At 39.2% G+C, this 14,378-nt stretch overlaps 1 protein-coding gene and 1 pseudogene across 2 annotated transcripts in view; one reads left to right on the top strand and one right to left on the bottom strand.

Annotated features, from left to right (window-relative positions):
• dimt1l (DIM1 dimethyladenosine transferase 1-like (S. cerevisiae)) overlaps positions 1–14,378 on the bottom strand; it is a 34,951-nt gene that overhangs the window by 13,824 nt on the left and 6,749 nt on the right. For both annotated transcript variants that reach the window (XM_087988720.1, XM_043689417.2), the window contains 5 exons: positions 9,805–9,878; positions 8,766–8,852; positions 6,777–6,838; positions 6,555–6,648; positions 31–80 (listed from right to left, as the gene is read on the bottom strand). In XM_087988720.1, the coding sequence (XP_087844846.1) occupies positions 31–80; positions 6,555–6,648; positions 6,777–6,838; positions 8,766–8,852; positions 9,805–9,878 (367 nt within the window). The remainder of the gene's footprint in view (positions 1–30; positions 81–6,554; positions 6,649–6,776; positions 6,839–8,765; positions 8,853–9,804; positions 9,879–14,378) is intronic.
• LOC122553545 (large ribosomal subunit protein eL42-like) lies at positions 12,285–13,326 on the top strand (annotated as a pseudogene).

Raw genomic sequence — 14,378 nt, 5'->3', positions numbered from 1 at the left:
GCTGGTTGTTCAACTTTCAGGCAAGCTTACCTGAAGAATGGTCTGTGCAGCAGGAGTTTAAAAACAAATGGAGATGAGATCTGCAATAACATTACAAGAATTCAAATTACATCTTTTCACATACAATAGCATGAATAAAAACTGCCCTGCAAGGAATAGTGCATTACATGTATAAGTCAGTCAGTCAGTCAGTCAGTCAGTCAATCTAAAAACAAATCCCCTACTTCACTGAAAAACATTCAGATTGGTATAGTTCCACATCTGCACAAGTATGTCTCCAGGAACGCTTGGGTTTCTGTTACTTCATTTTTGAATTTGCAAATACATTAGTTTTCAGCTACGTGCTAAGATTTCACCTAAATATGGTATTCTGTCCTTTGTAGAAAGTCTAGCTAGAAGCTATCCCAGCTGCTCATATAAATTACAAAACAGAATGGTGAGGGGATGGCCTAGTGATATTATCAGTAGACTATTAATCTAGGAACTCAGTTAATGGTCTGGGGATCTGGGTTTGAAATCCACCATGGCAGATGGTGGGACTTGAGTTCAATAAAAATACTGGGAATTAAGAATATTGGCAAAAACCCATCTGGTTCACTCATGTCCTTCAACACCATCCTCACCTGGTCTGGCCTCCATGTGACTCCAGAATCATAATAATATGGTTGACTGTCAATTGCCCTCAACTAGCTTAGCAAGCTGCTCAGTTGTAATAACCACTATGAAATTGCAACAAAGAAATGACATTGGGTGGACCACCTGGCACTGAACCAAACACTTGAAACGACAAAGGCAAAAACAGCCCTGCTAACTTTACTAGCACCTGGGAGCTGGTACCAAAATTGAGAGAGCTGTCTCACAGACTAGTCAAGCAACAGCTTGACCGCCAGTATCATGGAATCATACTCTACAGAAAATGTCCCAGACACTACCAACCCACCAGCAGGACAGACCCAGCCAAGGTAGTGGCACAGTGGTATACAGTCAGGAAGGGGTTGCTCTGAGAGTCCTCAACATTGATTGTGGATTTCATAGGAGTCTCCTGGCATCAGGTTAAACATGGGCAAGGAAACCTCCTGCTCATTATCACATACCAGGTTCTTCTCCATATTGAACAGTACTTGGAGGAAGCACTGAGGGAGGCAGAAAATGTACACTGTGCAGGTGATTTCAGTGTTCTCCAAGAGTGGCTTGGCAGTAGCACTAATGATTCAGCTGCTCAGGTCCTAAAGCACATAGCTGCTAGACTGGGTCTGCAGCAGTTGCTGAGGGAACCAGCAAGAGAGAAAAACGTACTTGACCTCAACCATATCAATCTGCATCTATCCCTGACAATCGCAGTAAGTTGCCAATGCACAGTACTTATAGAGACAAAGTCCCGCCTCGCAGAGAGAATAATCTCCGTCACACTGTGTGACACTATCACCATGCTAAGTAGGACAGTCCAAATAGAAGAAGAAAATCAAGACGGGGGGGGGGGTGGGCATCACAAGGTGCCGTGGGCCAACTGCACAAGCAGAATGTACTCCAACATAATCGTAACCTGATGGCCTGGAATATCCCCCACTCAACCATTATTATAAAGCATGGTTAACCCTGGTTCAGTGAAGATTGCTAGACGGTATTCTAGAAGCAGCACAAGGTTTACCTAAAACAGTGAGGTGTCAATCTGGTGACACTACCAAACAGGACTTCTTGCATGTCAAATAGCAACAAGTGACAGAGCTAAGCGATCCCATAACTAATAGATTATATCTAAGCTCTACAGTCCTGTCACATCCAGGGGTGAATGGTGGTGAACAACTCACTAGAAGAGAAAGCTCCACAAATTTCCCCATCCTCAATGGTGGAGGAGCCCAACACATCATAGCTGAAACACGTGCAGTAATGTTTAGATAGAATTGCCGAGGGGATGATCCACCACGCAACAAACTAGGGGAGGGTTTGAGAAGGAGAATCCTTTGTGGCAACCTCAGCAGGCATAGGAATTGAACCCACACTACTGGTATCACTGCACTGTAAACCAGCTGTTCAGCCAACTGAGCAAAGTAATCCCAAATTCAAGTCTAGTACACACAGTCTCCACAATATATTGTTCTAAGTATTCCAAAAACAAGGAACAAGGTGAAATAAAGCCAATTATGGAGTATGCTTTGAAAGCTGAGTGATGTCAAAATGATAATGTTAACTCAAACTGAAATGTATATAGCATTCCGACAAGGTAGATGATCTAAAGAGATACATGAGAATAATCTAATTGGTATAAAAAGGGATGGAATCAATATATTAGCAATGGGGAACCTTAGATTAGTGGAAAAGTGGTCACAGGCCAGCTTTCACTGAGTAGCACAAGCTGGCCAACAGCTTCCCATCATTGAATAGCAAAACATGGCTGCCCTCAACTATAGCTAACAATGTTTTTCCTTGGTCAACTAAAATCATAATTTAACAACAATAACATTTTCAAGATAAAAATATTTGAACAATAGAACAGTTGTAGCTGGTACATGTATTTGAAGAACATTCTATAAGCCATAAATAAAACAACAGCAACTGGAGATCAGAATTAACCATACTGGACATTTGATTCAACTCTGTAAACATTTAATAATGATTTCTAGAATAATCAATAATTATGAAATAAATTTGTTTATAAAAGTATTCAAAGCAGACACAAATGGTTAATGCCAGCCTTCATGGCCATGTGCCTTTTTTGTGCTGTATGCAGTATCAGTATTATACAAATAAAGGGCACATTTTTTAGTCTATAGCCATAACTCAGACTCTCATTGAAAGATGTGAGATCTAATAATTGCTTTGAAGAAAGAAACAGCAAGGACAGCAGACACTGGGTGAACTTATTTGTAGGCTACCAAATATTATAATAGCTTAGGTCATGGTACACATCTGGGGAGGAGAGAAATATTTGGCAGGGTAAGTTATCATTAGTGATTTCAGTTTCCCCATGCAGAAGCAATTGAGCTGTGGAGGATGACTTTCTGCAGTTTCACATGGATGGTTCTTTCACAGCAGTATGTTGAGGAGCCAACTAGAGGGCATATTATTTTAGATCTAGTGTTATGAATTGAAAAGGGCTAATTAATAATCTTGTTGGAAAAGAACATTAGGGATGAGTGACCACAATGATAGAATTTTACATTATGTTTAAAAGTGAGGTATTTAATTAGGAAGTAGTGCTAAATTTTAATAAAGGGAAATTATGAAAGCATCATGCACAAGTTAGTTAAGATGGATTTAGAAATACATTAAAATGCATCTCTGTACATAAGTTCTTCAAGGATTCTCCGTTGCCTATAACAATAACATACAACAATACAATCCTTCAAGAAGTAAAACCTCAAAGATCAGTCAACCATGGAGACCATTCCAACAATGCATATCTCATTTTCCTGACTGGAACCCATTTCTTCCATACTAGTCTTTGAACCACCATTCATTTTGCTCATCTGATTTGCCCTAAGCCAATTTGAACATGGCTGAAATAATAAGACAAGGATCACAATGTCTGAAGTTCTGCTTCTTAATTTGGCACCTAGCACATACTAAGTAGAATCTCCTTTGTGCTGTCTATGTCAATGGTACCTACATGACCACTTATTCCTTCTCTCCCACTACAACTTCGTCTCTAGCCCCGAAAAAGAAATCCCAAACCTTGACAAGGAGGCGATAGATCCACCTGGACTGTCAGTTTTCATTGCAAAGAGTGGTGTCAATTCCTCTATTCTCACCACGACTACCACTACCATCCCTTTTGCTCCCCTCCACGAGAGTGGCTTCCTGTATCATTTTGCTATGGTTGCTAGTTCAAGTACCTTGCAGTCCCTAATCTAACTCAAACAAGCTGAAAGAACCTGAAACCTATTGGACAATTGCAAAGGCGGAGGCTCTTGCACTCCTGATCTCTGGGTTCCTTTAACTGACCCACTTGTAGCCACACCTCTTAGCAAATGATTTGATCAGAGTCTGATGTGACTACCTTCAAGTACATGGAATCCAGGTAGTTCAGAAAACAGTTCAAACTCAAAAAGCTGCTCAAACTTTAAACACTTACCATAGATGTAGTTGCCCTGAATAAAACTGGCATTCAGGACCTCCCACATGCTGCATCTGTGACACATAACCTGCCCTGCCACTCAATGTGTTCTAATTAGCTACGTAATTATTTTATTCAATTATATTTACTTTTTGTTTTCTTCACATTTTACAGATGATGTTACCTAGCTTTAGGTGCTCCTTTTGCCCGCCTCTCTAGATGTTGCTGACTGTCTCTGGGTGTTCCTTTAACCTGCACTTTTCAGTAATGCACATTGTCTTCATGTGCTCCTTTTCCCTGCATTTCTAGATGATGCTGACTGCCACTGGTTTCTCCTTTTGCCACATAGTGGTACTACTTTCAGAATTCTTCTTTTGAGGAGCCTGACCACTCCTCCTTGCTGGATGCCATTGCCTCTGTGGTTTACGTGGTGGGGCTGTGCTTCCTGACTGGCTGAGAGTCTTCAGCCTTTATCCCTCTGCCTGACATACATAGTGCCAGTCGTGACTGGGCTTGCTGGCTTTCTTTCCCATCTTTCTCTTTGGTGGTGGTTAGGGTAATAGGGTTGCTAAGGTAATCATGGCTTGCAGCTAGCAGAGATATGTGAAGAAGTTGAGGATGGAGGGTAGGGTTTGGTAGCTATTCTGAAATGTTTAGCTGGCTATGAGCCACACAGTCTGCTATGGGGCCCTGCTGTGTCATGGAGGGAGAGGTCTTCCACTGAGCTGCAGTAATGGTTGGCACCCCGCAGGATGGCTCCGTCATATTCAGGTGGGTCCCAGGAATAGTGTTAGAATCTCAGAGACTGTTGTTGGGTGGCAGCTGCAGTGGACAATCTGGACCCCGGTCGGTGACAGCTCCTTTATAAAAATCTTGGATAGAGGTGTCAGATGGAAAAGGTAACAAATTGAAAATCTGGGAGCAGTTTCACATCTGAGGGGGAAAAGTTTCAAAAAAATGGCATCAATTGGGTAAGAGCTGAAAATGTGTTCCTGGAAAAGCGCAGCAGGTCAGGCAGCATCCAAGGAACGGGAGAATCGACGTTTCGGGCATAAGCCCTTCTTCAGCCCTTCCTCATCAATTGGGTAAGGCAAGGTACTGCAGTAGATAACATTAAAACAAATCTTGCAATGCTCACTGGGATCTCCAACCTAATAACTTAATGTTAAAGATAAACAATGATAAAAAGGGGTGACATTAAGCATGCACTTCCTAAAATCAAATTAGGTAAATATAGTGAACAGAAGTGATTCCAGAACAGGATCCAATGGAACGTGACTAACCATTTCCAACAACTTTAAAATGCTCTTGATCTGTAGCAAATGGTCTTCCCTCCTCTAACTGATCTTTAATCCATTTATTACTCCCCCAGTTCCATTTATATTTGTATTTACTAAATGACAAATTGAGAGATAGCTTAGCACAATTTTGTGAAAGATTGTTCCTTCATCCATTGCAGTTCTGCCATCCATCGCATTTGTCATCTCAAAAAGACAACCCTCTTGACTGACATATTGGCTATTTGTGATTATTTTTGTTTTAATAGGAATTTCATACTTTAATTTTTGGTTAAAAAATATTTCCTGCAATGGATCGTAAATTAAGTGGCCTCTAAAGTACTCACGAATCATTCCTGATGAAGGGCTTATGCCCGAAACATTGATTCTCCTGCTCCTTGGATGTTGCCCAAGTGGCTATGCTTTTCGAGCGCCACACTCTTCAACTCTAATTACTCAGGTTAATGCTGTTCCCTTTTTTTTTGTGAATGGTTATTACATTGGCCAATTTCTAGTTCATCTTGTGTCTCAAGAAATTGATATGTACTTTTCAGAGTACTTTCCACACATCATTAGGATCCTTGGCCCAAAGAAGAATGTTAAGTTGAAGATTTGAACTTGGGGTTCATTCAGGAATCCAATATCTAGATAGCTTTTTTGCTGGAAATTGTTGCAACTCAAAAGGAAAAAAAAACTACTGCAGAACTAATATTAAGACCGTAGGCAATCAGGTTAATGGAAAGTGAAATATTTGTGAAATTAACAACTGAATATCAGAAACAAAACCAGAACTTTTTGGATAGAGTCAGCAGGCTGGGCAGCACCTGTGGAGAGAAACGAGTGTTAAACACTGAGTCTAGTGACCTTTCTTCAGAACTTTGGGTTTTTTTGTTAAGTGAATATTTATCTTTTCTACATAAATCTAAAGTCTAGTCGGCAAGTTAATAGACCAAGACTTCCACTAAACCTCTGTGCTAAAATGTGGCTGGGATGGAGTAGCAGGAAAAAGAATCAAAACTATAAACCAATTCTCATCTTTACAATGAAATTAGAATTCCCATGCTACTCAAATTGTGAACGGATAGCTTTTTGTACATAGTTCCAGGAGGAAACCTCCTCATGTTTACCCTAACTGCAGTGAAATGTATGCCTATCCCAACAGTCTCCCTGAACTTTAACACAAGCACCTTGCATGTAGGAAATTAAAGTGATTATAAAATTACCTGATATGGCAAGTTTGCTACGCATGCATCAAAAAAGGGCAAGTCTGTCTTCAGCACATCTCCAACCATAATTTGAAGTTTATTTGCTGTAGGTCTGAAGAAAACGCATAGAAAAAACAAAGACTAAAGTTTTCCAACAGCAGAAAAGTAATAATTACAGAATTTCAGACCATTTGGCTTAAACTGGAGTAAGTCTCCAACCTACAGTTAAATGTTACTTACGTTCCCTGAACTCTCTTCTGTAATTCAGCAACGAGTCTGGTATCAAGTTCACAAGCAATTACCTGTTGACAATATAGAAAGCAATCCTATATTACTGTCTGTGGTACTCTGAAAACTACAAAATATCACCCCTGCACACCTAGAGAAGTTTAATAAGCATGTAAGATTGGTGTGCGCAGGAGAACAGGAGAAGCAGACCAGGAGTGTAGGCAATTTGGCCCTTCAAATTGTCACAGGAGATGGGCATCGACTATCATTTGTTGCTCATTCTTAATTGCCATTTTAGGTGACTGGCCTGCCAGGATCATTTCAGAAAGCAGTTAAGAGTCAACAATATTGTTGTGGGGCTGAAGTCACACGTAGGTCAGACTTAGCAAGGATGGCAGATTTCCTCACCTAAAAGGACATCAGTGAACACGTGGAGTCTTTACAACTATCTTGGTAATGTACATAAAATTTCACTATTTGCCACAGTGGGATTCAAATCTATGTACCATAGGATTACCAGTTCATTGGTAAGATCATTATGCCACCACCTCCTTATTAGATTTCAGTGATCTAGCCTCTGCAGCTGAGGTATAGAATTCCAGATGTTCATTGCCCATTGGTGGAAAAAAAATTCTCCCACCTCGGCTTTAAATGAGCAGTTCCTTATTCTATAAGGATATCCTCGAGTTTGAGACTCATCCACTAGTGGAAAATATCTTCTCAACACCTACCCTGTCATGCCCTCTCAGAATCTCAGCAGCACAAAGACTGAAGTTCAATTATCTCTTAGTAGTATAGAATTTGGATCGGGCTGACAAAAGAGACCAAAAGCTTTTCATTTTTCACTCATCAGGACAAATGAAAGAATCAAGCAATCACAACAATTTACACTGTAGGAGAAAAAGATGCCTGTTGTCTGGCAAGCTGACTCGTTAAAACTAACAAAAAACATGCAACTGAAAAGTAGCCAAATTTAAAAAAGAACTTCCTTTAGACATCAACATTTAGTGTTCCCACCTCGAACAGCGAATATTGCAGCAAGCAGTATAATATGCAAATTGTAGCTTTTCAGCACAATAGTCCATTTGACTCAAGAGAAGTAGGCCAGAGGAATTTATACTCTTTCAATTTAGGGCCATTAAGTATAAATAACACATGCAAAGATACTAACTGCTTAACCTCATGAAATCAGTTACGAGGCAGATTGTAATGCCAAATTGTGGGGGCTATCATGATGTGCAGTGGTAGTGTCCCTACCCCTGAACCAAGAAACCCGGGTTCGAGTCCCACCTGCTCCAGAAGTGTGTAACAACATCTCTGAATAGGTTCATTAGAAAGATGCTAAATAAAAACAATTTAAAAAAAAAACCTAATTGTAAAAGGTCCTTGTGATATTGCCCCTACAGGTCATTCTGCTATAATGCGCGTTTCGTCACCCCGAATTGGCTATAACGTGACTGATGAATTGTGGACATTGGTTGGATAATGCAAACTTTCTACTGAACAGGTACAGCAATTTTCTACAGTGCCATTTTCTATAGCAGCTTTGTACACACAAGGTTGCAGAGGAACACAACTGTCACATTATAGCGGAACAGCCTGTACTGTGAGCCAGGAGGCCCCGGTTCAAGTCCTACCTGCCTCGGGGTGTATCCTAACATTTCTGAACACATTGGTTAAAAATGAATTGTAAGGCTCTAGTTGTGCTGCATTAGTTTCCCTTCCACTGGATCAGAAGATCTGGATTGAGTCCCAGCAATGTATCACAACATATCTGAACAATCAGAGTAATGAGAAATGCCTAATTGTTGGAAAAACTTTAAAAATGGCCTTCTTGATGTTTGAGGTTTCTGAGTCGGCCCAATAATTCTCAATGATAAAAACTTTTACTCATCTTAAATATTGTTTCATTAAACTTTGGTTTTAAAATATCTATAAAAATGTGATTATTTGTTAATTTGCTTACAAGATCATTTGTTTGTAATTTAAAGTGGCAAGTACCTTTTTAGCCTTTTCCAGAAGTTTCACAGTCATGTTTCCAGTACCAGGTCCAACTTCCAATATGACATCTGTTGGTCTAATAGCAGCCTTGAGGTAAAAATTAGAAATATTCCTTACTTCTGTGTTTAAATATAAAACTGATACATATTTTGTGCAACTTGACTTTGTGCTTTCATATTCAATTTTAAAATATCAGACTGTCCATATATTCTAGAGAATTTCAGCTTCCCAGGACTGACCAAATGAATACTTTAACTGTCAACTTTAGAAGGAAAATATTACCACAAAAATACTCAAATGTCAGGAGATTGGAAAGTCTGGACGCTGTTAAATTTGCCAGTCTCAGATGTTATAAGAATAGTGTATGAGAAGTAAAAAAAAATACTTTATTGCATAAGAGTGTACTTCTGACATTCATGGAACATTTGCTGTTTCTTCATAAATTTATAGCTGATCCAGCAATGTTTAGCACTAGTAATATGGTATTCAAAATGAAAAACTGCCCCATTTCAAATTAGAAGAAAAATACAGCAATACATTGCATTATAAATACACCTATGCATTAATGAGGTTTGAGTTAATTTGTAGCTCCAGTTGAGGTTCTGGATGTAGGTTTGCTCGCTGAGCTGGAAGGTTAGTTTTCAGACATTTCATAACCCGTGGGCCATACCACCAGTGCTTCATCCGGAGGCTCAATGATGATGTTACCTAGTATGGTGACGAAACGTTTGAAAACAAGCCTTCCAGCTCAGTGAGCAAACCTACATCCACACCTATGTTTATTACTAATAAGATAGATAAGGTATTGAAATATCCTTGTCACAGTTGAATTGGATTTTCATATTCAAAATTTGAATACACCCAATTTATAGAGTCATAGAGGTGTACAGCATGGAAACAGACTTTTCGGTCCAACCTGTCTATGCCATTTGTAGCATCCTTTCCCTTTTTAAATATAGCTAGTTCAAAATTATAGAAATTATAGCTAAATTATGAATGATAGCACTGGTTGACAACAACATAATGCATTCTACTGTACCTTTTCAATGATGCTATTCACAATCAAAGGATTCTTCAGAACGTGCTGACCAATTCCAGTGTTGAACATTATACCTAGACCAAAACAAAACAGTGCTAAAACAGAACTTAAAATACAGAAAATTTAAAATACTTTTAAGATCATGTTTCTAGCACATGGGAGTGTAAGGTAACGCTACAGATTGGCAACAATTCTGTTGTGAAGTATTTTCAACTTGATCCTTCTCATTGATTTGCTCTCTCCCAACTAAAATCTGATTATATCAAATCTTTTGGAAAAATCATTGAGGCAATGTTACTTTAGTTTGCCTCCTAGACATAATTCACAAGGTACTGGCAATGTAACTGTTAGTCTTTTGGGTACTGAGAAAATCAGATTGGTTATAGCACAGGAGGGACCCATTTGTCACCAACCACAGAGCAATTCAGCCAGCTCACTCTCTGCTCTTTCCCCAATATAAAATTTCTAATCAACCTCTTTGGAGATGTTATTGCACACCGCTGGAGTAGGTAGGACTGGAAGCTAGGTATTCTGGCCTATGAGGAGGGATACTGCCAATGTGCCATAAAAGCACCTCAGCCCATTCAAAGAAGTCATTTTACACCAGTGGAGCAGGTGGGACTTGAATCTGGGCATCCGAGCTCAAAAGTAGACACTACCACTGTACCACAAGAGCTCCTCAGGTTTTTCTCCCCAAAACCCTGCAAGTCAGCAAACGTTTTGTTGATTGGCACCTATGGAATCAGGAGTGTAATCGGTTGATCAAATAACAGTTCCATGTAACCACTATAAAAACACACTAAGTAGTAGAAATAAAATTCAGGGGTATACACATCACTATTATATACTTTATTTACAACATAAATCACTTGAATAATACTTATTAGCAGACAACCTTCTTAATTGCACTCTCAACCGACTATTCAGACATTGCGACAATACATTAAGCTTCTAGTATTTCAGGTTTTTTTTGCTGGTTTATTGAGTGCCGATTAAAACAAAATTTGCTGTACAAAGTTTAGGTGTACATAATTCCCTTTTGAAAGTCACAATGGAATCTGCCTCTACTACACTTAAGTGATAAATTCCAGATCCTAAACATTTTAAGCATAAAATGTTGTTTTCTCGTGTTGCTTTTACTTTTTTTTTACACACCATTAACCTCAAATCTGGTTTTTGATCATTCCACCAAAGGGAAGATTCTCTTCATCTGTTCTCTCTACATTCCTCACAATTTTGGTTATTTGAGTGTTACGTCTTCAATCTTTCGAAGGAGAACAACTCCAGTTTCTCCAAACTATCCTCATTATTGAAGACCCTCAAACTTGGAACCTTAAATATTTTCTGCACTCTTCGTAAAACCTTCAGATCCTTCTTAAAGTGCAGTGCCCACACATGGATACAATAACCCGTTTAAATCAAAGATTAGTAATGAAGTTCTTGTTTTTTAAATTCCGTGTGTCAGATTAATAAAAGTCCAGCATTCTTAATACTTTTATATTGCCTTTCATTTTAAAAAACGTCCTCAGTACAATTATTTCTGGGTCATTAACGTATCAAGAATGTTGACAGTGGTGCTGATTTCAGATTGAGCATTTACAGTATTTTGCTTTTGTTATAGGCCTCGTACTGCCACCTGGAAAATCTCATTGCATTCAATCCACCATTCCAAGAAACAACTCTATGTTGCCATTTAGTTCCATGGGCCTCAACTTTGTTGGCAAACCTACATTATTAAAATGCTTCTTTAAAAACAGGTGACACTGTTTAAGTCTCAACATGACAAAGTAAGAGATAAAACCAGCGTTATTCTCCGTTTTCTTGTACATGAAATGCAAACATTTTCTGAATCAAGTTAGATATACATTTTCCCAGACTTTCTACAAATCTCATGTCGAGGATATTGGGACCTTTTGCTCAACTCCTGCCCCCACAGCTCTCAGAGATACTTGTGCTTCTCTAATTTTGGCTTCTTCTGAATTTTCAATTATAACTGTTTCAGCAATGGTGGCAATATCTTCTGTTTCCTAGGCTCAAGGTTTGGACCCCACTTTCTTACTTTACAATACTCAAAGAAAGAAAGCCAATCTGGAGGCAGAGTAATTTGTATGCCTATATAAGGGATAAAGATGCTATTGAAATCATAGCAAAATAGGAAATAGTCACAGAACTGGATGGTTAAAATTGATAAAGAGAAGATATTAAAAGAAAACAGCTGTACTTAAAAAGTTGATAAGTTGCCTGACTCAGACCAATCACCTGAGGGTACTCAGAAATGCAAGAGGGGAAAATCGAAGAGGTTTAAATATTGGGCTACTAACAACAGTACTCGTGATTTCTAAATGTCCCTTCCACTCTTGTTCAAAAAAAGGACACAAGCACAAGCCAGTAACTACAGATTAGTCAGTTTAACTCCTATGGTGATGGGGGCAGTTTTCAGAAATGCTAACTCAGAACAAAATTAAGTGACTTGGACAATTATGATTCAAGGAAAGCCACCACAGGTCTGTTGTGGGGAAAACTGTGTTCAGATAACTGATTTTTTTAAAATAAAAAGATAACGCAAAGATAGAAAAATAATATGTTTATTGCAATGTACATGGTCTTCCCGAAAGACATTTGATAAATAGGCTCGTCAGCAAAATGGAAGCTTATGGAATAAACTAAGCAGACGTAGCATGGATACATAGTTAGATGAATAACAGGAAAGAGTGTAGTGAAAGAGTCATTTTTTGTTCTGGAGGAAAGTATATTGAGGTGTTTCCTTGTTGTACATTAATGAACTACATTTGGTTGTTCAGTACACAATTAAAAAAGTTGCAGGCAACACAAAATTTGAAAAACTACAAGAAGAGTCATAGACATCAAGATTTTTGGCTGGATTTTCAATAACAAAGCGGGTAATGTGAATCACGAAATGCCCAGCCAGCAAATCAAAAATGGGATTGGTCAGAAACAAGGGTACAATTTGAACGTCCAGCAGCTGCTCATTTTTAAGATTCCCAGGCCTGATCCACAAAAAAGCAGTGACACATGAAATTCATTGTAGAGAACTGCTTTATTTTGATATGAAGGAGATGGGGAACAGTTGAAAATAAAGGGTCAAACTTTAAATAGATTGCAGGGATACAGGGACCTGGGTGCATATCACCATACACCATTGAAGGTAGTGTGACAGATGACAAGATAGCCAACGTACCAAATACTTGGAGAATGTACTGCAAGAAATGCTGCAAGTACCAGCCACATAAGGTTACCCAAAACAAGGAAAGGAAAGGAATCCTTGTATGCACAGGGTAAGAGGCATTATGACGGGAAGCAGAGTGATTCAGGTGACAGACAAAGATTATATTTTGAAAAAAGGTGAAGACCATAAAGAAGAGTTTGCCAAGACTGGAATGTGCGGAGCCTAACTGTCAACTGAGAATGCTGGCCATCAAGAAATGCAAGCTGGCAGGAGACAAGAGGAAGGGACAAGTCAGCCAGTTCCAAGGTGTAGTCTGTGTGTTCTTTGAAATATAAATTTGCAATAAAAACATTGATATTGGACTTTATAACTAAGGTCAGAGGAAAACAGAGGAAAAGAATATCAAAAAATATCAAATCTTTATAAAACGTTAGTTTTTGCTCAGCATCTAACTCTGAACTCCACTGTTTAGGAATAGTATACTGTAAAGACAGAGGGGAGTTTAGAAAAATTCATAGGACTAGCTCCAGGTTCCAGTATGTGGATAAAATTGAGAAATTCCTAATGTTTGACCAGAAAAGTTGAGATATTCAATAAAGAAAGTCAATAGACAATAGACAATGGGTGCAGGAGTAGGCCATTCTGCCCTGCAAGCCAGCACCACCATTCATTATGATCATGGCCAATCATCCTCAATCAGTATCCTGTTCCTGCCTTATCCCCATAACCCTTGATTCCACTATCCTTAAAGAGCTCTATCCAACTCTTTCTTGAAAATATCCAGAGACTTGGCCTCCACAGCCTTCTGAGGCAGAGCATTCCATACACCCACCACTCTCTGGGTGAAGAAGTTTCTTCTCAACCCTGTTCTAAAGTGGCCTACCCCTTATTTTTAAATTGTGTCCTCTGGTTCGGGACTTACCCGTCAGCGGAAATATGCTTCCTGCCTCCAGAGTGTCCAATCCTTTAATAACCTTATACGTCTCAATCAGATCCCCTCTCAGCCTTCTAAACTCAAGGTATACAAGCCCAGTCGCTCCAATCTTTCAGCGTAAGATAGTCCCGCCATTCCAGGAATTGACCTTGTGAACCTACGCTGCACTCCCTCAATTGCCAGAATGTCTTTCCTCAAATTTGGAGACCAAAACTGCACACAATATTCCAGGTGCGATCTCACCAGGGCACTGTACAGCTGCAGAAGGACCTCTGCTTCTATATTCAATTCCTCTTGTTATGATGGCCAGCATGCTGTTAGCCTTCTTCACTACCTGCTGTCCCTGCATGCTTACCTTCATTGACTGGTGTACAAGAACACCCAGATCTCTTTGTACTACCCCTTTACTGAACTGGACTCCATTTAGGTAGTAATCTGCCTTCCTGTTCTTAC

Source organism: Chiloscyllium plagiosum, unplaced genomic scaffold (genome assembly GCF_037043375.1).
Source record: "Chiloscyllium plagiosum isolate Xiang-an unplaced genomic scaffold, Cpla_swu_hap1 HiC_scaffold_1, whole genome shotgun sequence".
In the NCBI taxonomy this organism is placed as follows: Eukaryota; Metazoa; Chordata; class Chondrichthyes; order Orectolobiformes; family Hemiscylliidae; genus Chiloscyllium; species Chiloscyllium plagiosum.
This window is presented reverse-complemented; position numbering and strand designations above follow the sequence as displayed.